Source organism: Papaver somniferum, chromosome 1 (assembly GCF_003573695.1).
Source record: "Papaver somniferum cultivar HN1 chromosome 1, ASM357369v1, whole genome shotgun sequence".
NCBI classification, from domain to species: domain Eukaryota; kingdom Viridiplantae; phylum Streptophyta; class Magnoliopsida; order Ranunculales; family Papaveraceae; genus Papaver; species Papaver somniferum.
The window spans coordinates 177,872,602-177,898,785 of NC_039358.1; the positions used below are offsets into that span (position 1 = coordinate 177,872,602).

The 26,184-nt window shown below is 34.6% G+C and overlaps 1 protein-coding gene across 1 annotated transcript; it reads right to left on the reverse strand.

The window, feature by feature from the left end:
- Positions 1-2,290: 2,290 nt before the first annotated feature.
- Positions 2,291-2,749, reverse strand: LOC113354812. The gene has a single exon (XM_026597878.1). It carries the CDS (start codon positions 2,747-2,749, stop codon positions 2,291-2,293), a length of 459 nt encoding a protein of 152 aa, XP_026453663.1.
- Between the last annotated feature and the right edge of the window lie 23,435 nt (positions 2,750-26,184).

The window sequence follows — 26,184 nt, forward strand, 5'->3', positions numbered from 1 at the left end:
AACTCCCAATTACATAGATTTCATTTGTCCCGTTCGGTTCAAGGAATTGGGCGCATTCCCTAGGAATTGGATTCCTAAGATTCCAATTCTCCCAAACGAACGGGCTCTAAAGGAAGAAAATTAGGCAAATTATTTTCATAATTTATTAACAACATATTAGTATTAATTAAAAGAATTTTAATAATAATAGTAGGGACAACTTGATAGTAGTATTATTAAAGAAGTTATCTGCGTATTGATATTTTTTCCCCAAATAACCGTGTGTATATTAAAGGCATACCATTTTTAAGACCATATCAATATTAATTTAAATATTTTTTACCCCATTCAAATAGATAAAATCTTTGAAATTATTTTATTTATCAGATTTATGAATATGCTTGGATTTTTTGTCAGTTTTTAACGGATAAACATGTCTGGATTTTCTAGATGTTTATTATTAATACTAAAAATTAGTAGAGTCATTTTCAGATTTTTTTTCCTTATAAAAGATTCAAAAATATAAATCTTATTATTTTATTCCATAAATATGTCGAATTGATTTTTTTTATTACGGTCATAAATGTATGAAATTAATATAACAGTGTTTTTTTTGAGGTTTTTTTATAATAAATAATTGTGTTTTATTTTAATCATAAATTTTCGAAATTAATATAGTAGTTTTCTTTGTCATTTTTAGATTTTTTTCCGTATAAAATATTCAAAAAATATAAATGTTATTATTTTATTCCATAAATATGTTAAATTGATTTTTTTTATTTTAATCATAAATGTCCGTAATTAATATAGTAGTTTTCTTTGTCATTTTTAGATTTTTTTCCGTATAAAATATTCAAAAAATATAAATATTATTATTTTATTCCATAAATATGTTGAATTGATTTTTTTTAATTTAAGCCATAAATGTACGAAATTAATATAGTAATTGTTTTTATTTTTTGGATTTTATATAATAATACATGAAATTATAAAAGATTTAAAACATATAAATTATTTTATTTTATTCCATAAATATGTTGAATTTATTTTTTTTATTTTAATCATAAATGTCCGAAATTAATATAGTGGTTTTCTTTATTTTCTGGATTTTCACAATAAATGCAAGAAATTAATATAGCAATTTTTCTAAATAATGAGGGTCGTTCGTCGCGTGTGTCCCAACAATCCACCCAATCTACACTGTACATTGTCACATCAACGCACTATATCTAACGAAATTTCATCCGACGAATACGAATGGTTTCTCAATTAGCCAGTGAGAGCGCGAGGTTACGCTCACCAACCAATAGGAGAGAGGGTAAGCTCCACCAGTGCTACTTTTATTCTGGAGTGAGGGATGGTATTGAGTTTTTAGATTGTTGATATGTTTTATTTTTCAAAAAAGTAAAACATATCTCCGGAGGATTGAGTTTTCATCCATGAGGGATTTCACTATAACAGTTGGATATTGGTTGGAATTAGATAAAACCGAATATTGGTGCTTATTGCATATCGTGAGAATATTTTCGGCTATGAAAATTCCTTTGCGTCCAAACTACCTTGGTCTACAAATAGTGAAATTTGTTTTTATTATAAACTTATCATGAGGAAGACACTTTATTTTGTAGTCACAGATGTAGCCGACTAATAGTATTACAAGTAATACTGTATTGGAGAGGAGAGTAACCTAATTAGGCGAAATCTCTTGCGTACGCTAGTTTAAAGACTTTTGTGCGATCAAGAATCGTCTAGATAATATTATTGGTGGAAAACTAGAATTTGCATTGTTATTTTAGTTTCAATTATTGATTTTATTGACTAATGGTTGTTAAACCTTGATTGTACCTACTTTGAATATTCTTGAACGCCTTCTCTTCTGACGTAAGCTCACTTAAACTATATCAAGGGATTAATGGTGATTCAGATCTATTTTTAGATATGACGATAGAATTATGATCATCCATTGTTAACAAACTCCCTTCTGTGTGTGATCGATCATAAGTGGAATCAAGTGTATTTGTAGAGGTACATTGAAGTCATTGAAGATTTGAAGACAAGAAGATTTATTATCGGTTTCCTATCTTTGTGATTTACTTCGTACACATACTTGATCGTCTGGGATCCAACTTAGCGTTGTTTCTCTTTTAATATATATCTTATTGCTAGTCGTATTAAATCTTTCTTTTTTTCTGAATCACATTTATTTTTATTAAAATATAAAGGGAATTACATCAAGAGATTACAAATTTTGGACAAAAGACTAAAGTGAGAAAGCAAACCTCGGCTTGATACATAGAGCCCAATACAACATTTAACAGAATCTATGATACTTCACATTTGACATTTCAACTCTTCTCAGAGAAGAAGGTCTTCCTGTGTAAAGTTGTCTTTCACCTGGAGCCAAGTTTGCACCTTTCTTTGCAACAGAATCTGCTGAAAAGTTAACCTCCCTATAACAGTGATTATATTTGATTTGTGAAAACTTACCCACAGCCTGCTTCCATATGCTTCTTATGAACCAAGGAATTTGTCCATGAATAAATTCATTCATTACTATTTGTGAGTCTGAGACAATTAGAATCTTTTCTTTACACCATTCTATTGCCAATTCCATTGCACAAATAATTGCATAAACTTCTGCTGTGTAGTTAAAAGCAATACCTATTCCTCCAGTGAGAGTACCAAGTACTTGACAATCATGATCTCTGACAACAACTCCAAATCCAGCAGCACTTGTATTTCCAAAAGAAGAGCCATCACAGCAGAACATTGTGAAACCAAAATCTGGAGGGAGCCACTGACATTCCCTGATTTCTTGAAACTTAGAATTCCTAAGATCCAAGTTAAAATATTGCTATGATACTCAAATCATAATTTTGATTCCATTTGGTTCCTGTTATTCTCAGACCACCTTCATTTATCAATTTCATTATTCTTCACTTAAAACTTTGAATGTTAGGCTTGATTTCTTCAAAAAAATTCTTGTTTTTCTGGAACCATAATTCCTTGAGAATAATACAGGCTGACATAAGCCATACCTGCTTGATCAAGGGACTTCTATTTTTAGCACACTTCCAAATATCATTGAAAGACATAGGCTGAAGAAATTGGAAGAAAGAGCAAATCCACTTCCAAATTTCATCACTGATCCTGCAATTCCATAACAAATGCTCCATACTGTCTTGATCTTCTTCACAAATACAACATCTTGATACCATGTCATACCCTTATTGACCATAATTGTATCATCTATATAGATGCCTTGAATGATTTTCCATACATTGCTAGATACACTAGGGTGGATAAAGGAATTCCAGATATACTTAGTCCAATGAAGAGTTTGTTCCTTGAATATAAGTTTTTGAACTGCTGCTTTAACTGAGAGGGAACCTTTTAAATCACCAATCCAAATTAACTCATCTGCCCCTCCTGCTACAGGTGGCATTACTTTGAATTGAAGTATTTGCTGAATGTAATAAGGTAAGGACCACTCACCATGCTGTAAAATGTCTGAAAATTTTAGCAAGGCATTGTTTTTCACATAAGATGTGAATCCCACTTGATCAATCAAAGGTTTATCTCCTATCCATATGTCAAACCATACATAGATTTTTTGCCCATCACCTATGATCCACCTTATATCATCATTGAGAGATTCCCAAGCCTACTTCAAACCTGGCCACTCTGAAGATAACTGCCAATTAGTGTTCCATTGACCATATTTGTTTTGGTACTTAGCTCTGAAGAATTTTTCCCAGTCTTCCTCTGAATTTTGAATCCTCCACATCATCTTCATAAGAAAAGTTTTGTTTGATTTCTAGTCTTTGAACTCCCAGACCCCCTTCACCATAAGGAGTGCAAACTTTCCTCCATGCAAAAGAAGTGTATTTTCTTGTGTCACTGTCTCCATACCAAATAAAATTTCTTATAATCTTCTCACATATCTTGATAATGGAAGCAGGCCACTTGTATATAGCCATATTATACATTGGGATACTACATAGTACTGATTTAACTAGAACAATTCTTTCTTGAAAAGACAATAATTTACCTTTCCATGTAGCTAATGTGTGTTGCATCATTTCTACTATTGTCCAAATAGTACTAGTTTTCACCCTTCCAGTTGTAAGGATCACTCCCAGGTACTTATCTGGAAAGCTACTTAACTCCATTTGCATTATATTTTTAATCAACATTTTCCTTTGATCAGTAATGCCATCAATGAATAATTTGCTTTTACTTTTGTTGATTTTCTGACCAGAACTTTTCTGATAATCTTCAAGTACCTTCATAAGAGCCAGTAAACTTTTTTTCTCCCCATTGCAAAAGATGAAGACATCATCTGCAAAGAACAGATGTGTAGGATGTATGTTTTTTCTTATAACCATTAGCTTGATATGACCCTGATTGACACATTGAGTGAGCTGCTTGCTTAGAGCTTCTTCTATCAACACAAATAAGATTGGAGAAAGTGGATCTCCTTGTCTCAATCCCATCCCTACTGAGAAGAAGCCACAAGGACCACCATTCACCATGACATAGACTTTAGCTGATTGGAACAAAATGTGTAACCATTCACACCATTCTTCAGAGAAACCAAATTTAATAAGAACCTGAAATAAAAATTTCCAACTCACTGAGTCATAAGCCTGAGAGATATCAATCTTGATGCCAACATTTCCACCTCTTCTCTTCTTCTTCATTTCATTAACCATTTCTGAAGCTAATAATATCTGTTCTTGTAGGCTTCTACCCTTCACATAAGCTGCTTGTTGAGGAGAAATTAACTTATGCATTAAAGTACCCATTCTGGTAGCAATTATTTTAATAAAAATCTTGAAACTGACATTGCTAAGATCAATTGGTCTAAACTGATTGGGATTTCTTGCTTCTTCAATATTTGGAAGAATTACTAGAAAATTTGAGTTTAAACCCTTTGGTATAAATTTCCTTCTCCAGCAAAACTGAATAGCTTTGACTACATCTTTAGAAATGATATGCCAACAAGCCTTGTAGAACCAAGCTGAAACTCCATCAGGCCCTGGAGCACTATTGGGATCCATATTAAAGATAATAGTTTTAATCTCCTCCTCCTCTGGAATTTGCTGTAACATTTCTTGATCCTCTTTTGTAATAACTTCAGGTATAACATTTAACATAGAATCAGAGAGTTCTACTTCCTGAAACTTAAACTTGTTTTCAAAGTGATTTACCAAAGTGTTTGCAACGCTTTATTGATCAGTAATGGTGTTTCCATTATTGTCCTCTAATTCACATATTGCCTTTCTTGTCTGTCTGATTTTAAGATTGACATGAAGAAATCCAGTATTAGCAGCACCCTCTTTAATCCATTTGATTCTTGCCTTATTTTTGAGGAGTGTACTTAGCTGAAGTTTTTTAGAATTAAGAACGTTTTGAGCAGCAACCAAGTTGTTGAGAGAATCTTCATCAAAAGGATTTTCATCAGAAATGACCATAGCTTCTTTCACTTTAATCTCAGCTTCTTTAATCTGATTATTTACATTTCCAAAAACACTCCAATTCCATTCTTTGAGATTTTTTTTCAATTTTTTCATATTTTGCTGAAACACAAAAGCAGGATCTCCTTGAATATTTTCAGACCAACACTTATTGACAACTTCTAAAAAATTAGGATGAGATAACCATATCTACTGAAACTTCATAGGAGTATTCTTTGGCTTAGGACATTGTGCACAACCTCCTAATAATGGAGCATGATCAGAAGCAACTCTCAATCCAACTTTATATCCCCAAGAATCATATTTTTGCATCCACAATTGATTTATCACTGCTCTGTCTAAGTTACAAAGTATTCTTTTGTTTCCATGCTGGCAGTTTGACTAAGAGTGAGATAAACCTGTCTTAGGAGCTTGTATAAGTTCACAAGTATCTAAACAAGAAGTGAAATCCAAAATTGATATTTTATTTGGGCATTTCCCTCCAACTTTTTCATCTATTGAAGTAATTACATTAAAGTCACCTATAACTAGCCATGACAAGTGAAGCATTTTAATTTGCTCCATCTCAGACCAAAGATACCTTCTCTGAACTGCACTCACATGTGCATGAACTCCAGAAATAAGAACATCACCAACTTGCACTGTGATCATCTGACTTGACATAGAAATAACTGAAGGAGTAGGTAAATTTTTATTCCAAAACAACCAAATATTACCTTTTTTATTGGAAATAGAATTGTGAATGACCATGCTCTGCATACCTGGTAGATTTAGCTTATTGCAAAGCTATCATTTCGTAGTATTCTTTAGTATCCGAATCTGACAGTTTGTGTACCTAGATATGGTTATCTTGATAATCTGGATCTTGGTAGATCTTACCAAACAAAGGAGTTTATTAGATTAAACGGAATATCCTTTGTTTGACTCAATACAAATTTCTGGTTTACTTGTCGAGATTGAGAGAGAAGCTAACGAATAAAGTTTAGTCTTTTACTTTTTAGGAATACGATCCAAAGGATATGAGTACAACAAGTCTTCGCGGAGGTTGAAGCAACTTAAGATAGTGCACACTATCTTAGGATTCAGGTGTGTTGGCCAGATTGGTTATAGAAGCAGAGATACTGAGGAAACTAGGTAATTAGGGGTAGGTTACTTGGTATCAACTATATGAAGTTGGTAGTAATCTATGTGTAACATCTTAATTCTGAGAGTGTTCAAAACTGGACTAGGCCCTGGGGTTTTTCTGCATTTGCAGTTTCCTCGCTAACCAAATCTGTTGTGTGCTTTTGCTTTACTTTTCGCATTATAATTGTTGTTGTAGTTGTAATAAAGTAATTGCACTTATACATTAATTAAAACACTTGGGTTTATCTCTATAGATAGGTTCGGTTTCCATGTCGATTTTACATACCAAGTTTATACCTTGTGGTTACTATGTTTTTGACAATCTCTGTCTATATTAGATCACGCAATAGGTTGATATCGAAAAGATTATGGTGTACTTGGCACCCTCGTCATTTCAGTAAGTTTTTTAAGTGAAATATTGTTTTCAAGAATAACTTAAGACAACATGAAGCTAGTGAAGTGGCTGAGTTTTTTAATCTATTTCTTTCATAGGGATGGCAATGGGGCAGGGACCTTGAATCCCATCCCCTACCCCGTTCAAAAAACCAAAATCCATCCTACCCGTTACCATAAGAACTAAGGCGGGAAAGGCATGTGATATACTCATAGGGGACAGGTTTCCTATCGGTTACCCATGATTTCTGAAAAATATTTATAACTCTGTCACAATCCAACAAGTGCTATGAAGCATATCCACGTTGAAGCCAAAAGTGCAAAAAGAAATTATATCGACAATAAAGCTATCAAGTACAAAGTTTTTTCTTTTTCTCAATCCTGGTTATAATCCAATAAGATTGATTATATAGGTGGACGAAAAGAAAATACAATTAATATTGTAAGATCGATCATCTATAGTATAGTTTCTATGGGTGAGTTACAGAAATACTTTATGTGCATCGTATAGTTGGTAAATTTCTATGACCGTTGAATAAAATAATACATAAACTCTATGATAATACTTTTTAATAAAATTATAAATCCTATATATGAAAGGTACGGGGCGGGTATGGGGTGGGGACCTTAAATCCCATCCCCGTTTGTGTGGGGAAAATCCTTACCCAATAGGGGTGGGTAGCCACGGGGATGGGTTTGGGTGGGGAAAATTTCCATCCTTATTCTTTCACCTCCCAATTTACAACATATAATTATGATAAAATCTTGGAAATCAAATACTTCGAATGGATTTTCAGTCAAAGGATGTTACTGATGGTTAATGGAGGAAAGTGTGTGCTTTGAAAAATAAACAGATCTTCATGAGAGTTTTTTTTATAAAACGATGAAGTCCCATAAAAAAATTTCTTTGCTATATGGAAAGTTATGATCAACAAATTAGCTATTCCATATAACATCTTTATGTGAGGTGTTAATTGTTCACTTTCTTATAGGTTCTGTAGGGTTGAAAATGAAGGTACATATCATTTTTTTTTTACATTGTAAAGTGACAGATAAGGTCTGGAGGTTTATTCTACCCAAAAATGATTGTTCTTGGGTAAGACCATGTACAATTTCTCAACTTATTTACCAATGGAATTCTGGAGCATCTGAAGGAGATGCAAAGATTATTTGGAGTTATCTTCTTCATGCATTGATTTGGATTCTTTGGAAAGAGAGGAATCAACGTGTATTCTTTAATCAATTTTCGGAAGGAAAAGCTTGGCTACAAATATAAAGGCAATAATTTTTTTCATAGTTTCAAGGTTAGAACATACAAATCCAACAACCTTTTATGTTATGGTTGGTTAACTGTGATGCATTTTGAAAAGGAACGGGTACCAAGTACACCACCAACTTTTCTGTCCAGGAAACCTGTATAAAAAAGTCCCTTGTACAATCAATTTGTATATATCTTTCAGAATAAAATACTTGTACCCTGATTATAAAACAAGGTCAACCTAGTATGTACCTGAATTATAGACGAACCGAGTTCCAACAATGATCAAGCCTTCTAATCCATATTTCAAGATACGAATTTACAACAACGAGTACTTTAGGTTCTGTACAGTTGAGATAAAAAACTATCTAGGTTAAATAACATAAGACACCTGAAAATTTGTTAACTAGAAAACTACAATCGTAGAAAAATCCCAGGACCTTATCCAACTTGAACATCACATTGTTTTAAACCGCTACAAACGCTGGCATACTATCAGGCTTCAGACCGGGATATAGTTGAAATTGAACCAACCCTCCAAGCAATTTAACGTTATTTGTGCTCCTTACGTCTCTTGGTGTCGCAATACCCTATGCACTTGTCCGACAAAATCCTTCTTTTTCATTAAAGTAAGGTCACTCATGTTGTTCTCTTGGGAATGCCATCAAATGAGGGAGAGTTCTTAAATGAACTTGTGCTTAATCGCTATATCTTTGTGGGGAGAGTGGATGTGGAATTTACAGGGGATGCTTGTATCTTAAATCTCCTAGGTGCACGCTAAGTATTTTATACTCTGTGATATCATCTAAATAAAAGTTGATATGTAATTCCTTTAAAGTCTTGAAGTATATTTTGTTTGAATTCATTACGATCCCATAGTTTTCGTACCTTTGCCAATTTTTATTGACAAAAAGGGGGAGATTAATTAGTAGTTTCGCAACTACATACATATAGTTTACAAATGTGAATCAATATCTATAGGTTTCACCTATTATGCAAAAGATGTAAGTATTAACTAAGGGGGAGAAACATATCACTGTAGTATTACTTTGAAGTTGTGATACAATTGAACTTTGGAGAAGATAATAATATTATGTTTCCGTGTAACAATGATTGAAAATTTATTTTCAAAGTTGTTATCTCTACGGATATTCAACAACAACGAAGTTGAGTTGAACACATTCAAAACCGTTGCAACTTGAAGTAACAAAGAATTCAAGGAGTTCAAGAACCAAGGAAATCAAGCATGTTGGATTATGGAGTTTTGAAGATTTATTTTTTAATCCATATGTAGTGATAGTTTTGTTACTAAAATTGAAAAAGGGGGAGATTGTTAGAGCATTGCTCGGTTTAACTCACAAGTGTTGCTATCTCAAACTTGTTGTCAGATTTAGTTGTCAAAACTATATGTTGATTTCTAGTATACATTTAGTGAAGTCTCGGATTAGGATAGAAGTGTGTAGTTGAGATTCGGATATCACTGCGTTCTACCGTTTGAAGGCGAAGATCAACATGAGCTCTGGAGAACTTCTTCAACAAAAGGTAAGTGAAGAGTGAACCACCTATTTCTCAAGTTATCATCTTTGTATCTATGAGACATTGTCGCATGACTAAATTAGACAGTATATGCATAATAGAAATTTCGAGTCAAGTTTATCTTGAATATCGTTCTCGAAATATGCTAAGCTTAAGAACATTTTTCACACTTGATGAATTTGGTTAAGAACAATTTATTGCTCATGACCTAATTATGATTCAAGATTTAATCATTTGAAAATAGTCTGAAACAGTGATATGTGTCATTGATGTTATTCGTGAATATTTCATATTGATTATTGGAGAGATATAGAACTATTATAAAACTGGATACAGGACAGTGTGATGTGCATACCAGTTCACATAATGGGAGAATTGTTATAAGTCCAGAGCTGCAGCATATGTACCCAGTACACGTACTGGCGCAGCTATAGTTCGGCATCGACTTTTTGGTACGCATACCCGATATCCATACCATAAAAAAGTCTGTGAACTCATGAACCAGGAAAGGTACTCATACCTTGTACGCAAACCAGAAAAGATATGTTGGTTTCAAAATCAAATAAGGTATGCATACCCAGTACGCATACCATAAAAGATTTGTATGTTCTTGAACTCATTTTTGTCTTAAGGGTATACATACGACGACAAAAATATCCACGAACAAGTATAGTACACGTACCCAGTGCACGTACTTACCCTGTCGAATATTTTCAGATGCATCAGAATTATTTCTATGAGATAATCGGCATTTGAATAACTCTCTAAAAACATTATCTAGACATTTTTGATCATATGTGTGATGTGTGATTCAAGAAAAGTTTTAAAGTGTTATATAAAAATGAATAAACTTATTGTTCAAGTGATTAGTAATGACTAATCGTACATGAACAAGTCATTGTACACGGTTCGGTTATGGTTAATCCTAACCAGAGTGTATATTTTGTTATGTTAATCTCAAGTCAAGGTTTTCATCTAACGGTGATTATTGATTGCTTGGATCTAAAGCTATCTTAGCTTAAACCTAAAACAACCTTGATCTTGAGAGTCTATATAAGGAGAACCTCAAACAACTGGGATCTTTGGATCCCTGACACTATTCTTGTGTGTCTTAGTTGTAAAATAAAGTCGTCCTCTCCTTAAAACCTTTATAAGGTTTATCGACTAAAAAGACTTCACCTAGGGATTCATGAAGCCAGGCCCAACAATCGTTATCTTGATAGTTCGTGTATCCTAATCTTGTTTTGATTGTTGAGCCTTGATCCAACAAACAAGATAGATATAAATCACAAAGTTTCTTCGTCTAAGACATTGTGATTCCACAAGTTTATACTTGTGAGGTGAATAATAATCTAGGCTGCTCATCGGGAGTCATAATATTTTGAGGTTTGCTAGATTTTGTCTATTGTAATCGATTTTCTACTCTGATCTTTGATCATAACGGAAATCACATATAAGCTTATCTGTGGGAGGCAGGTTGGTTTAAAGTATTCAATTGAGTTGAAGTAACTTTTAGGATGTAAAGGACGTCGGCTAAGAGAATCAATTGTGCGGAGTCCTGCTGGGATTCAAGAGGCGTGGGAGCGCGGATGTAACTGAATTGTTGTGACGGTTTAATTCGGTCTTAACTACTTTCCAGTCCGAAGTTCTGATAGTAGGCTAATGTCTGTAGCGGCTTAATACAATTTGGTGTTTAAGTCTGGATTAGGTCCCAGGGTTTTTCTGCATTTGTCTTTTCCTCATTAACAAAACTTCCGGTGTCTGTGTTATTTCTTTTCCGCATTATATTGTTTATCTTTATAGTTAAAATATCACAGGTTGTACGTTATAATCAATTCAAGTAGGTAAGTCCATCGCAATTTTTGGATACGACTTGATTGATTCTTGGTTATTGATCTTTGGAATCATCCAAGTACTCTCACGGTATAATCAGGTTCACGGACTAGTTTCTGTAACATTCTGATTGTGAGAGAAAGAGATATAAACTCTTCATATCTTTCCTGATTGAGATTCATTAAGTTGAACTATCAGAATTATATTTGAGTTTAGTCCATACAGGTTGCCTATGAAAAAGTTGGTGGTGTATTGTGGTACCCCCACGTTTTCAATGTTAATGTCTATATCAACCGATTTTGGTTGAGTTTCAGAAAAAATTGATGAGAAATTTTAGTAATTCATTGTTAAATCATTGATGAGTCCCTCTTAAAAGGAACATATTATAAGGATTTAGCTCAATCACTCGAATTATTTATCGCAGAGAAATATTGTTTGAAAACCCCCAAAAAATGGAGAATTGAATTGTTTTGTGATTATGTTTTAGCTTTTGATTATCATGAAAATTGAGAAAAAATAGGTTTTGGTTAAAGATTATTAGTAGAAATAATTTAGGTTTTTTATTTGGTTTAGATGATTGGAATTCTTAAGTTTGTGTAAAGAGTAATTCAGTATTTTAACACACTTTAAAGACCCTTATTCTTCTCTATTGGGTGGATGGAGAAATCCATAGGCCTCGAACAAAAGCTTTAGGCCTCAAACTAGAAAAAACAATAAAGAAAAAGAAAACAGGGAGCTCTATTTATGCACCAACCCTTTAGGTTGTTCTTTTTCGCTTGTCCCTAATAAAATTTATTAATATATTTTACCTTTACAGGTAAAAAGAGAAAAATAGTAACCTCCTAAAGCTATCATTTCAGGAACTTATACTTGCATGTTTTTAAGCATATGTAGCCAGGGGAAGACCCAGACCATAAAAAGGGCACACATTTTCCTACCCTGTTGGGCTGGCTCGCAAGAGTGTTTTTGCCCAACACAAACCTGTTTTTAACTACTCTATTTCTTTTTCTTTTTACTTACCGTCAATTTTTTTTGCCTTTAGAGATTTTTGTGGCTTCGCCCGTGTACGCAATATTTACTCACCAATAAATGAGAAGTTATTTCGTGATGTCCTTCAATTTTGCTTAGTCCTTTGTCCATAAATCTCTTACAAAGGCAAATATTGAAGGAAAAAAAATTGAAAATATATTGCTTAATCTTGTGTACATATATTGGAAAAAAAATGAAAATATAATATTTTTATTTAGACTCATCATGTAATAGTTAAGAATCCATATTTGAGAGATATTTTCATAAATTTAAGTATATACTAAATAAAATAAAATAGATATTTTGAAGTAAAATGAAGAATTTCTTATCCATAATTTTTTGCAGTAGCTAAATTGTTCTTGTACTTTCGATTTATTTATTTATTTGATTATTTTAACATCTTTTTTAGCGAATATAAGAAGTTTTAAAAGGTCAAATTTTAGTAAATACAAAGTTTTTCAGTTTTCATATTACGTTAAATGTTTAGTTGGTTTTGGTCTATTCTGTTAGTGCAATAATTATTTTTAAAATTTTATTATTATTGTTGGATAAAGAGTAATTATTACAAGAAACTAATTAGAAGCTTAACAAGTTGAGCTCTAACACCGTACTACTACATCAGTTGAATAGGTTGTCGTGCTAGCCTAGCAACGAGCTTCATGAAGAACCAGCCAAGGGAACCGAAACGGATAAGAGGTTGATTATGTCGCAAGGGAGGAAAGCTAACTCTACCTTCCATGTCAAATTATTGAGTATTGTCCCATTGGGGACTCAAACTTGGGACCTCTTGGAGGTCATCAAATCTTTGAGTAACAGGGATGACAACCGAGCTAGTTACCCGTTTTAAAAGAAAAAAGAAATTCACATCATTCTTTTTATAACGATACATACAAAAAGTGTTGTGACCTTTAGAGATCCCTACAAATTTTTATTGTTACACATTACTGTTCCGGCTTACATACTAATTACGCACCAATTATGTATTTTTTTTTTTTATATTTTGAACTGCACAAAATTTATAAATTAGTTTGGTTAACTTAAAATTGTTTGTCGTCTTTAAAAAGGTCGAAGATGGTTGTCGCACTGTAACATTTGTAGGTGTCTTGATTAGGGAAGGATCCAGTAACATGGCTAAAATGACAATTGGTTGATATTGTAACGCCATTTCTTTTATCCTAGTTTTTCTTATAAAACACAAACGACAATGAATTTGAACCTAACTTTTTTACGGCATATTCTTTTTATAAAGATATACCTTCCTACCAAAAATAAGCGCATTTTGAGATTCGAAACCTCATCATCTATAAATTTTAATTTTAACTGTTAATTTTCAACGGTTGAATTAGAAGTGATAGATGGTGGCCTTATATACCTCACAAAACATTCATTTTAGCAATGGTGGTAGAAAGATATAAAAGAAAAAGGAAAAAGAGTTTAAAAACAGAGGTATCTCACGTATAACGTGGTTACAGAAAACAATCTCCAGTCTAAAATCAATACCAACCCAGTAGTTTTACTTTGGAATATGGGAAGATCTTAACCAATTTTTTTTATTTGTGATAATATTGTTGATCAAACTATTTTTTATCTCCTATTCCATACAATTTTCGTCTTCTTCCCTTTCCTAACACCTGTTTAGTCTGGAAAATTGGAATTTTTGGAATCGTAGAAACTTAATTATAGGATAATTCAATTCTTGGAATTGAAAAATTAGCGTTTGATTGAGGTAATTTAATCACTTTTGTTTTTATCTCGAGATCCAGTTCCATTGCACTATTAGACCCATATAATAAAAATCTATCGTTTTGGAGGGAATTTGATTCCTAGGAATCAAAATTCTTAATTGTATAGAATTAATTTGTATTGTTTGGTTCAAAAAATTAGCCACATTTCCCCGAAATTAGAATCCAATTCCTTGAATCCTTGAACCAAACATGCTATAAGTTTCCTTTTAATTATTCTGCCAAAAAAAAGAGAAAACAAAATACTTTTTCCTGACTAGTTTGGGGCCTAGGTGAATTATTTGGGGCCTATCAATTTCCTCACCCAATCTAGAGAAAGGGATAAGGGTATCTAAAAAGGGAGAAAATACTAACTTACCCTCACTAGTTAGAATTACATTTCTATCCTTATCCTTAATATCAAAATTTATTTATTTATTTTTATAAAGTTGGCGTGCCTGCACGTAAAGAAGTTTCCCTTGAGTTCTTGACAGATGATAATAGAGATTTGCGCCCTGTAGATATTCTTGTTCTTAATTGGGAGAATGGTCAAGATATTTGTATGGATGTTACAGGTGTCTCCCCTTTCACAGGTGATGGTATTCGTGCTTTCATTCCGGGCCAAGCTATTTCGAAAGCTGTAATACGCAAACCTACTAAATATTTAGATCAATACGTTTCGCATGGTTATGGTTTAGGTGTCTTAGCCTTTTCCTTGATGGGGGAGTTTAGTGATGATACTTTGTGTTTTTTTAAGAGATTGAAGAATTGTCTAGTTAGTAATGACGCCAGTAGTGATATAGGTAAATTTCTTTTTTACAGATTAGGTGTTGTTATTCAAAAGGGTGTTGGTGCTCAGCTTGTTGCTAGACTACCAACCAAAGTTTTGTACGAATCCTAATTGCTTTGTTTCACAAGTATTGGTAAAATAAAAAATTAATTTTTTTTTAAAAAAAATATTTTTTTTATTTTTTTATTTTAATAATCCATTAAAGGTTCATACAAAATTTTGGTGGGTAGCCTAGCAACAAGCTGAGCACCAACACCTTTTTGAATAGCAACTCATAATCTGTAAAAAAGAAACATACCTACACCACTACTAGCATCATTACTAACCAAACAATTCTTCAATCTCCTAAAAAAACAAACAATATCCTCGCTAAGCTCCCCCAAAGTTGAGAAAGCTAGAACTCCCAAACCATAACCGTGTGAGACACATTTGTCCAAGTATTTGGTACGCTTACGCGACACAGCATTCGAAATAGCTTGGCCCGGAACAAAAGCATGAATGCCTTCCCCTGTGAAGGGTGAGACTCCCGTGACATCCATATAAACATCCTGACTATTTTCCCAAATTAAGAACAAGAATATCTGCGGGGCGTAAATTTCTATTATCATCAGACAAAAACCCCAGGTCAACTTCTTTACGGGCAGGTACGCCAGCCTAGTAACAAATGTCAGCAATTACATCTCGTACAAGGTCATGTCGAAACTTGAGCCCGACATCTTTGGCACAATGGAGAGCATGATCACCAAAAATATCCATAAATCTATTGCAACTTGAACATAAGCCACCTTCGACGAAAATGGAAACACCAAGGCGATAGCAACACCTAGTCTATAAAAATTATTAATCGTACAAAACTTTAGGTGGCAACCTAGCAACAAGCTGGGCACCAACACCCTTTTGAATAACAACACCTAATCTATAAAAAAGAAATTTACCAATGCCACTACTAGCATCATTGCTAACTAGACAGTTCTTCAACCTCTTAAAAAAACACAAGGTATCCTCACCAAGCTCCCCCAACGTGGAAAATGCTAAAACACCCAAACCATAACCATGCGAAACACATTTATCTAAATATTTGGTACGTTTGCGCAAAACGTCATTCGCAATAGCTTGACCCAGAATAAAAGCACGAATATCTTCACCTGTAAAGGGTGAAACGCCTGTAACATCCATGCAAACATCTTGACCATTTTCCCAACTATGAACAAGGATGTCTGCAGGGCGCATATCCTTATTATCATCTGACAAAAAACCAAGGGCAACTTCTTTACGAGCAGGCACACCAGCTTTGTAACAGATGTCAGCAATTACGTCACGTACAAAATCATGTCGAAATTTGATGCCAACGTCCTTGACACAATGAAGGGCGTGGTCACCAAAAATATCCATAGGTCTATTGCAACTTGAGCATAAGCCACCTTCTACGAACAAGGGAATACCAAGGCGGTAGCAAACCACAACTCTAAACTGTCTTGGTCCAAGGCATTGATTCAGACCACTAATGGGAACGGCCAAAATATAATCTTGAGCATGCTTAACACGATTGCACTGCCACAGAATGGAGTCTCTTGCAGACATAGAAAATTGGTTTGGGATTTGCTTCTTGACTGCGTCAAAATAGGTAACTGCCAGGGAATGCATAGAAGAGGGGGTAGTATCATCAACGCAATAGGTAGAAGGTAGTCCACATACCTGGATGAAGTTCTGAAGAGCCGACTAATAAGCAAATACTCTGTTTGATGATTTTTTTTTAAAACATTTTTTTTTTTACTTTCTCTTTTCTTTTGATATCTAATCTTATTTCTCAAGAATGGATGAAAAAATGAAAATAAAATTCAAACAATTTAAAAAAAAAATTCCCTACAAAATTGGGTTCAAGAATAATCGGTCGGTACAATACTTATATGATGACCGATTATTAGAATCGGCGGATGTGAACCTTTTATATCAACCGGTTTTAAATCTTTAAAAATAATATTCATATCAGAATCGGTTGATGTTTATAATCATATATACCGATTGTATCTTAAAAAACTTACATAAGTGTTAGAGCATAGCTCGGTTGAACCCACCAAGCGTTGGTATGTCAAGTTTGGTTGCCATATTTTAGTGAATCAAAACTCATTTTAAGAGCCGCTTGATTATGTACTAGAGTCAACTTCGTATAGGTTAGCTTGAAAGTATTAGGATATAAGACATTACAAGTATTGCGAAGACTTGAAGATGTTAAGAAGTAAGAATCTACAACGACAACATCATCCTTCCACTTGAGGTTAGTGATATTTGACTTGAGCTGTTTCATTCCCTGACATATCTTTCAAGTCGTGCATATTGAAAATGAAACTGCGAAGCATGAACACTCTAGATAGACATAGTATTAAGGAATACAATATGAAGTTTATTGCTTAACCATTAAACTTTGTAGATAAGACATCGACATAATCATTTAAATGCTATCGTGATTATGTACGGGTATGAGGTGAGGATTTCATCATAGGAAACAATTTTTTACATGTGTTTTAAGGAAGTAAGTTCATAAACTTGTTTATGAATCGAAAAGAAAATCGTCAGGCGTTATTGGGATTGTTATTCATTGCATATCTTGTGAACATCCAATATGTGTAATTTAGTATAACCGCTTTACGACTTGTTTGTGTTCTTGGTAAAACTATTTACAAAGGCCCGACTTATGTATTGGTATGACTTTTATTAGTGAAACCGATCTCAAGTAATAACCTGAGATGGTATGATCGAGTTTGTGATTTGTTGAACCAAATTTGGGTAAAGGGGAACCTATCCAATGAAGAGGTGCAACACATCACAAAGGGGAATCGATCCTTGTATGAGGTGCAGCAAGTTTGTAGCAGAAAGTGGAATCGATCATATGGACATGTGCAACACGTTTTTAGGCAAAGGGGAACCGATCCTATGGACATGTGCAAAACATATAAGTTAGATATCATATATATGTGGGGAAACCAATCCTAGTACCTAGTCAACCAAATTTTGGAAAGTTAGTGTGCCTATGCACATTACTCACATGGAGGTAGAACCAAAACTTGTTTTGGTAGAACCGTTAAACCCATGATTTGTGATTGAGTGTTTCTTAATCAATCTTACAGTTCTTGAAAGTCAGATGAACCAATTCTAAACTTGTTTGGAAGTGTGGCAAATCGGTTTCAAGGTTGTAAGTATGAAAGAGGACTTACAAAGTAAGTATGTCGACATACTTTGAACACGTACAATAATGTTTATCTTTTATTGTTCAAACTTATTCCTTAATAGCTACAGGAAGAAACTCCCAGGATCGAAATATAAATAAGTTAAGAATCTTTTAATTAATGTTGTTAATTTTATTTTAGGAAAATGAGAATTAGTAATGTGCATTTACTAGTTGAGATTTTCCAAAGAGATTTTCGGTCATTATTTTGGATAGAGCATTTCCAGGAATTATGGAAACCGAATTTGGAATATATTGAATATCTTTGAGAATATTTTCGGTTTTGGAACTTCCTTGGTGTCCAAACTTCCTTGTCTATAAATACTTGAAGTTTGCATTTCTAGCAAACTAATCCTTCGTGACAGCAAACTTCCTCGGTTGTGTTGTTAATGGTGAAGCCACCTATTGGGAGAGGAGAGTAACCTAATTAGGCGAAATCTCTTACGACCACTCAGTTTAAAGTCTTATTTGGGATTGAGAAGCTCTACGAGTACCGTTGGTGGGAAACTAGATAATTGCGGTTTATCTTGTATTTTCGATTGATTTGATTGACTAACGGTGGTTGAACTTTGATTGCACCTAGTTTGTTTATGCTTGAGAATCTTTTCTTCTGATATAAGATTCACTTAAACTAGATGGAAGTTTCGACAGGGATCTTTAGACTGTTGTTAGTGCTAAAGACGATCTTGTGATAATCCGTTGTTAACATGCTCCGTTCTGTGCGTGATTGATCACAAGAGATTCAAGTTGTTGTGTGCAGGTGTTTATTGAAGATCTAAGAAGATTTGAAGACAAAAAAGATATTGAAGATTTCTGATTTGGGGTTCATAATCTTTGGTGTGCATAATACTTGTTTCGGTATAAGAGGATCCAAATATAATCGGTTTATCCTTGTGGTAGATTGGATTGATTAGTTGTGTAGATCGACATCAATACAATTCTTTGTGATTAAAAGTATTGATTGCAAAATCTTAATAATTACTTCGGTGATTGAACATAAGATAAATCTAAGAACCCGAAGAAGGAGTTTATGTTAAGATAAACAAAAGAGCCTTTGTCCGACTCACATCACTTGGTTGAAGAGAGTTGATACCAAACATATTTGTTGTTCCTTTATTGTTTGGAATAAGAACCAAAGGAATTGTTCCAAGTACGTGACTTATTCATAAGTTGGAGGCGTGGGAATACAGACGGAACTAGGTGAACTATAGGTTTAGTTGCTTGGTCTCAACTATACGAAGTTGGTTCAATTTTGTGTAGCGGCTTAATCCTGAGAGTATTCAATTCTGGACAAGGTCCTTGGGGTTTTCTGCATTTGCGGTTTCCTCATTAACAAAACCTTGCCGTGTCATTTACTTTATATTTCCGCATTATAATTGTTTATTATAATTAAAGTAAATTACACAAACGTTAATTCCTATTTACTTGATAAGCAATCCTATTGTGTTTGGTTAAGTCCGAACCTTTTTATCAAGTAAACATACTTCGTTGTTGTATTGTCTCGATCTCGTATCCATAGACGATTACACGAAGTGTGAACCGATTAGTTGCATTGTCTCGACTCAGTCCATAGTCAATCACTTTCGGAGAAAGGACTTATAGGTAGGAAATTTTTTAGCTTGAGGTATATTTGGGTACCCTAGCCTTTTCAATAAGAAATGGGTATCTACCTTACCCAGAATCGGTTTATATAAGTGTTGACATTGTCCGATTTTGGGTTGATGTTTTTCAACCACGAAGAACATCAAGAACAATCGGTTGATGTGGTCATGAACATCCACCGATTATAAAAATCGGTCAATATAGAAATGAACATCGATCGATTGTAGTTAACAAAGAAACCCAAGATTCTCGATAGTTAATTAAGTTAGAATAAAATAATTAATTAAATTAAAATAAAATAATTAGTTAAATTAAAATAAAATAATTAGTTAAATTAATCTAATAACTAAAATCAATGCTTAAGACTAATTAATCAAAAGGTGTATTAGGCATTAACCAAATAGTTGAATAAGGGATTTTTGATTTTATTTAACAATGACCTATTTTTACTCTAGTGATAGGCCCGAAATAATCACCATAGGCCCCCAAATTAGCCAGTTTCTTTTTTATTGTTTGTGATCGATCAGTCTCACATACGTAGCACGCAGATTCATGAGTATATGTGTCGATATCAGTCTCCTTCCAACATGATGTCGATACCATTTCAACCAACTATGGTTGCACACTTGCACGCGTGCTTCACTTTGTATTCTATACTAGGATGACGTGTTGACTACCATAAAGCACAATTAAGCAGATCTCCACCTTATCCAATACATACATAGCATACGTATAAAGCTAGGCAAACAAACTCGGCTGCGTACCACCTTCTCCCTGCGTCAGTAAACAACATTTGATAGCACTAGCCCATCATAAGTGAACGAACATGCATTTCTTTGAAACATTATCCATCGGGTATCCTGGTTTATTTCACCTTATTTTATCACGAAATAGCAAAATATTTGACTCTAGATGTTGTAAGTATCAATTTGGATTTTATGTTAATATTTTTGTCCAAAGTAAACTACACACTCCATTTCGCGATGCTTTATCAAAATTTTGAAATTTCTAAAATTTGCCGCACTTTCATTGTCGTTGTTTTAGTCGGCAAATAAAACAACAGCGCGGAATATGAAGTCAAACTTTTGACTGGAACTAGGGCTCCTAGGGGGACCTTCACTCCTACTCAGCGACACGTAGAGTCACCTATTGCCGCTCAATCCGCCTCTTCGATGAAATCGCTGTCGTCGATGTTTCTGATTTTCCTATGTGGACCCCACTAGAATCAGATCGCCACATCGTCATCGTATCAGCATCTGCTTCGTAAGCTTCGACTGGTCAGTGAGTAATAAGTTAGTTGAGTGGTCCCCACTAACGACCTAACCTTCCAACCGTCAGTAACGTGGATGATCTTTGTTTTTTTCTGTAACTGTTGCCACGTTATGGTGGTAGTTGCTGTCTCAGTCTTGAAATTTGGGTCCTTGCCTGACTGTTTAACGATTCATTGCTTATTTGTTGTACGGTCTCTTATTAGAGAAAAAGAAAACATAACTGTTCGTAGGCCCCTCCTTTTTTATTTTCCTCTCTACCTGCTGCCGACAGTAAGTTGGTAACTTGGTATCCCCCGAGTCAAACACGTGAATGGGTCCTACTCGATCACGTTTCTTGGAATTGTATGGGTACTGTAACTGCTGTTTGGGTTTCATGCTGGTTAGTTGAAGTTTCGAGTCATTCGTCATTTATCATCCCCCCACTGGAGAGTGATTCCACTGGATTTTTATCCGATAAAGTCCTTCCTGATCTAGACGTGGTATCAAAATTGGTTGTACATCATCATGTGCGTGCATAGTAGAATCATGTTTTGTTATATAGCATCTAGTGAGCTGCGTGACGGTCAAAAACATAACATTTACAAAAATTATCCACTAGAATCCACAAAAAAAAAAAAAGTGTGAGAGGCCGGTTTTCTTATGATTTTTTTTACTCGATTTTTTTTTAGAATTACTCAGAGGTAGCACAGGAAGGACAAAGTCACAAAGGGAACACAAAATCTACGCACTGATGTGGTGTGTTTGCTAGAGAGAAATAACTGATACTAGTCCATGAACACATGACTACTGTTTGTTCCTGAAATCAGACTTAAGGGTCTCGAGAAGGAGTTGCAGTCCTATTCCGACATCGTACGCCAAATTTAGGGATTAACCAAGACCTTTGTCGGTTTTACTAGTACAAGTTTTTAATTAGTATCCTCAACCTCGACTGTAAGAGTAATGTATCCAAGTTAAATTTTAAACAAATGCCAACATATTTTAAAGCAAAAGAATCAGCATTGGTTTATCGACAAGGAAAAAGGGTTTTGTGGAACTAGGACCTCGATCCGGACTATTCTCTGGAATGCCGGTTCGTCGGTTATGATGAAATTATGCTTCAAAAGAGTCGCACGACTGCTAATGGGGTACCGTTTTGCTTGCGGGTGTACCAATATATATATAGAACAAAAAAGCAATTGTCTTTGGGTTGGTACACCTCCAAGCAAAATGGTACTCCCCATTAGCAGCCTTGATTATTACGGGTTTTGATTGGCTTTTGCCTTCTAGTAGACAGAAATGTAGACACTTAAAGCAATTGCAGTGGTGCGATCATAACCAAAGACCAAATACCAAAAAAAGACCAAAATTTGGGTTTAATCCGTGTTGCAACACTACCGTAGAAGACTAAATTTGATGGAGCGTAAATATAATGTTCGTTTGATGAGGGGCGGTGGTTTATCCACGCCCGGATGGAACGTTTATATACATTTCGTCCGTTGTCGGGCGTAGACTTTACAAGGGCCGGGTTTAGGGCGAACATATAACATATGCCCCATAACCAGACGTACATGAAATGTTCGCCTGATGGGGCGTGTATAAAAAGTCAAGCCTCAAAATTCCATTTCATCTTCATATATTCCACAAGTAACACTGCCATTAGATGAAGCTGTTGTTATCCACAGTCCTACTACTAACAACACATCACCACCGTCAGCTGCTCTTGTTTCTCAAAAGTCCATTTCATCTTCATATATATTCCACATTTCCAACTAGGCTTTGAGGGGTAAACTTCATTTTCATATTCCACAAGGCCAGGGGGTGTGGGTGTTGTGGGGCGTTGATTATATCAACGTTTGGCATGGGGCGTAAACTTCACCAACGCCTGGACGGGCGTACATTTCAGCATCGCTCCATTGAGGTGTAGTATATATACACGCCTGTTCGTGGGACAAAGATTATACATGCGCTTCACATGAAGCGTAGTTTATATACACACCGGGTGACAAACGAACATTATACGTTCGCTCGACTATATATAGTTTTGGTCTTGGTCCCAGACCAAATATAGTCTGGAATTTGATCTTGGTCCAGATTCTAGTCTTTACTCCGTCCTACTATGTCTCGACTCTGGACCATAGTTATAGGTTCGATCGTCTACTGTGGTTGCTCTTACTGGTACAGTAAACTAGTGTTTTAAAAATCGGACCAATCATCTAACCAGCAAAACTACTAGGTTAGGCTAGGATCAAGTGGTTCAACCAATGGGTTAACCATTAGTTCACTGGGTTACATAGAAAATTAATAATCTTTTTTTATAGTGACAAATGTAGCAGTAATCCTATTTAACTTGATCCTATCTAACATTAAAGGAATCAATGGGCATATACTAGGTGGTGGCAGGGGCCAGCCAGTATATATTAAGTAACAATACAAGGAGGTGAAAGGAAAATACTAGTATCTTATTTACCCCTCAACCAAATATACGTGGTTTCTTATTTCTTCCCCTTTCTACTGTCTTTTCACATTCTGATTCTCTCTCTTGAACATATTATCACAGACATAGAAAATGAAATAAATTGGTAGATTCAATTATGGCTGATTTATTTCTAAATTGGTAGATTCAATTATGGCTGATTTATTTCTTTCTCCACTCATTTCCACAGATTGTCTTTGAAATTTTAAACATTTGTGCAAGTATCTTTTTTTATAACAGCAAGAATCCATTTGTTATATACAGATTAATAAGTAAATGAATTGATCTATCGGATGCATCATAGATCTGGCACATACTCGATTTTATTCTTTTCAAGCATAATTTTTTTTTGAATTACCATAATAAATAGTGAGCATGTGCGATGCACGTCGGTAACATTATTTTTCATTTTTCTTTTTATTTTTTAATTTGGTTTATTATTAGGTGAAAATGAAAAAAATGAAAATATCACTTTTAATGAAACAGAGGTAATCTTTCGTATCTGAAACTAAAATCTATAAATAATTTTATTAGTATATCAAGTGAAGTATTTAAGCATCATATATGCAACATGTAAAAGTACATTGGCTTTCAATTTACCTTTAAATTACAGCTATTTTTTTCTCCAGAAAACTACAAATATATTAAAAGTAAAAATTTGATATAGTTGGTTATACTCGTTGCGTAGGTGATTCGATGAGCTTTCCAAATATATAAAATTCACAAAAATCCGACGTACCACTTGGAAGATATAAAGTTTTAAAATATTTATCTACATTTTTATAAAAATGGCGTTTCTGTAAATAAACGATTTCACATTATTATTTTTCAATCCCTATTCTGTTAGGGATTTCAGTCCATATTGAGATTTATTAACCAAATGCTCCCTATTCCGTTTGGTGAACCAAAATTCCGTTAGGTGAACCAAAAATGGGTAAGGATTTTTGATTTAGCTTGCTTGCATTAAAGAGGGGGTAAATAATCTCTCACATAAGTAAAAAAGAGTTTCAAGCTTAAAATTGAATGGAGATGTAACCGGGAGAGCCGGGTAGAAAAACAGTTGGGTTGACTAGTTTGCCGATTGGACCGTGCGGGTCGACCGGATTTCTGGGTTTTTTAACATGTAAGTGGGTTATAGGTAAACCAACCCATTTTTTCTACTGGTTCACTGGTTGAACCGTCCGGTCCGGTTCTTAAAACATTGCAATAAACCTCAAAAAAATAGGACAATAACGATTTACGAGTGTAATTGCTGTATTATATGGAACGTTCATCAGAAATTTGTGACAAAATGAAAAATAAAATGACTTTTTTTTTTATAGTGTATGATTGTCTGTTATCTGTCGATATATGGCAGCAACGAGAAGGATACTTGATAGACACATTTTTGTGTCTAATTTGTCCTCAATGTCCGTATTGTTGGAACTCTATTTTTGTACTAATATTGTGTTTTTATGTATTTTAGGAAATAAACATTTTTGGAAAATTCGGCTCGAAAAGTTGATTTTGGCACCCTGAGGACAAGTGTTATTCGCACTCTCGCTTTTGGATAAGGGGTAACCTAATTATTATGGGGCACCCCCAGGTCACCCCCAAGGCAGCTGATATTCGCACCCCTACTCTGGATAGGGGGCTACCAGTTTCTTCCCCATTTGAAACGATTTTGGCGGGAAATTTCTAAACAGTTCTGGCAGAATTTCGATCGTCAAAATAAAGGGGTTATGGGTCGATTCAATGGCTGAAATTTGGTATAGAGATGTGATATAGGTTAAGGAACATAGTATGGGTGACATGATCGATCAAATTTGGCTAGAATTTTCGGTATGATTCACACACCCAAAACAGAGCACGTGGACTGTAACACGAGCAAAATTGAAGTTCTTTTGTGCATGGGGGAGTTCAGCTGGCGTTGGAAGAGTGTTGAGGCGTGAATAAGTCGAATTGGAGCGTGCTGGACCAGAGAAAACGCGTGAAAAGCTAAAACAGGAAATAAAATATCCGAAAATATTTTCTCTCACTGCCGAGGATTTGTGGAGTTATAGAGGAGATTCGATGCATGCTTCGGGTTTAAATATAGTCCTTGGAGGTCAGAGAAAGGTTGTCGAGAGTTTGGGGGCTTGAGGAGAACTGAGGAGCAAGAAATCACCATGAACAGCAAGCTTCCTGCTGCTGTTTTATGCTGCTGATGAAGATGAAGAACACGAAGAACAGACTCTCAGAAACCGTCGTTCTTCAACAGTGACAACGACAGTGGCTCGTGGGTCGTAGGTGTGGGTCTTAGAACCATAGCGACAAGAACAGTTAGATTTTATCGTTTATTTTGGACGCCTTTTGTGCGTCGCATATTACAGTTTCACACCATTTTGTCTTCTTCTCTTTATTGTAAACACCAATTTGAGCTTAATAAAATATTTTGAGAGGTATTTCACCATGATGAGCTAAACCCAACATTGGGACAACGGAGGAGGCGATTTTCGTCATTCTGGTAAATT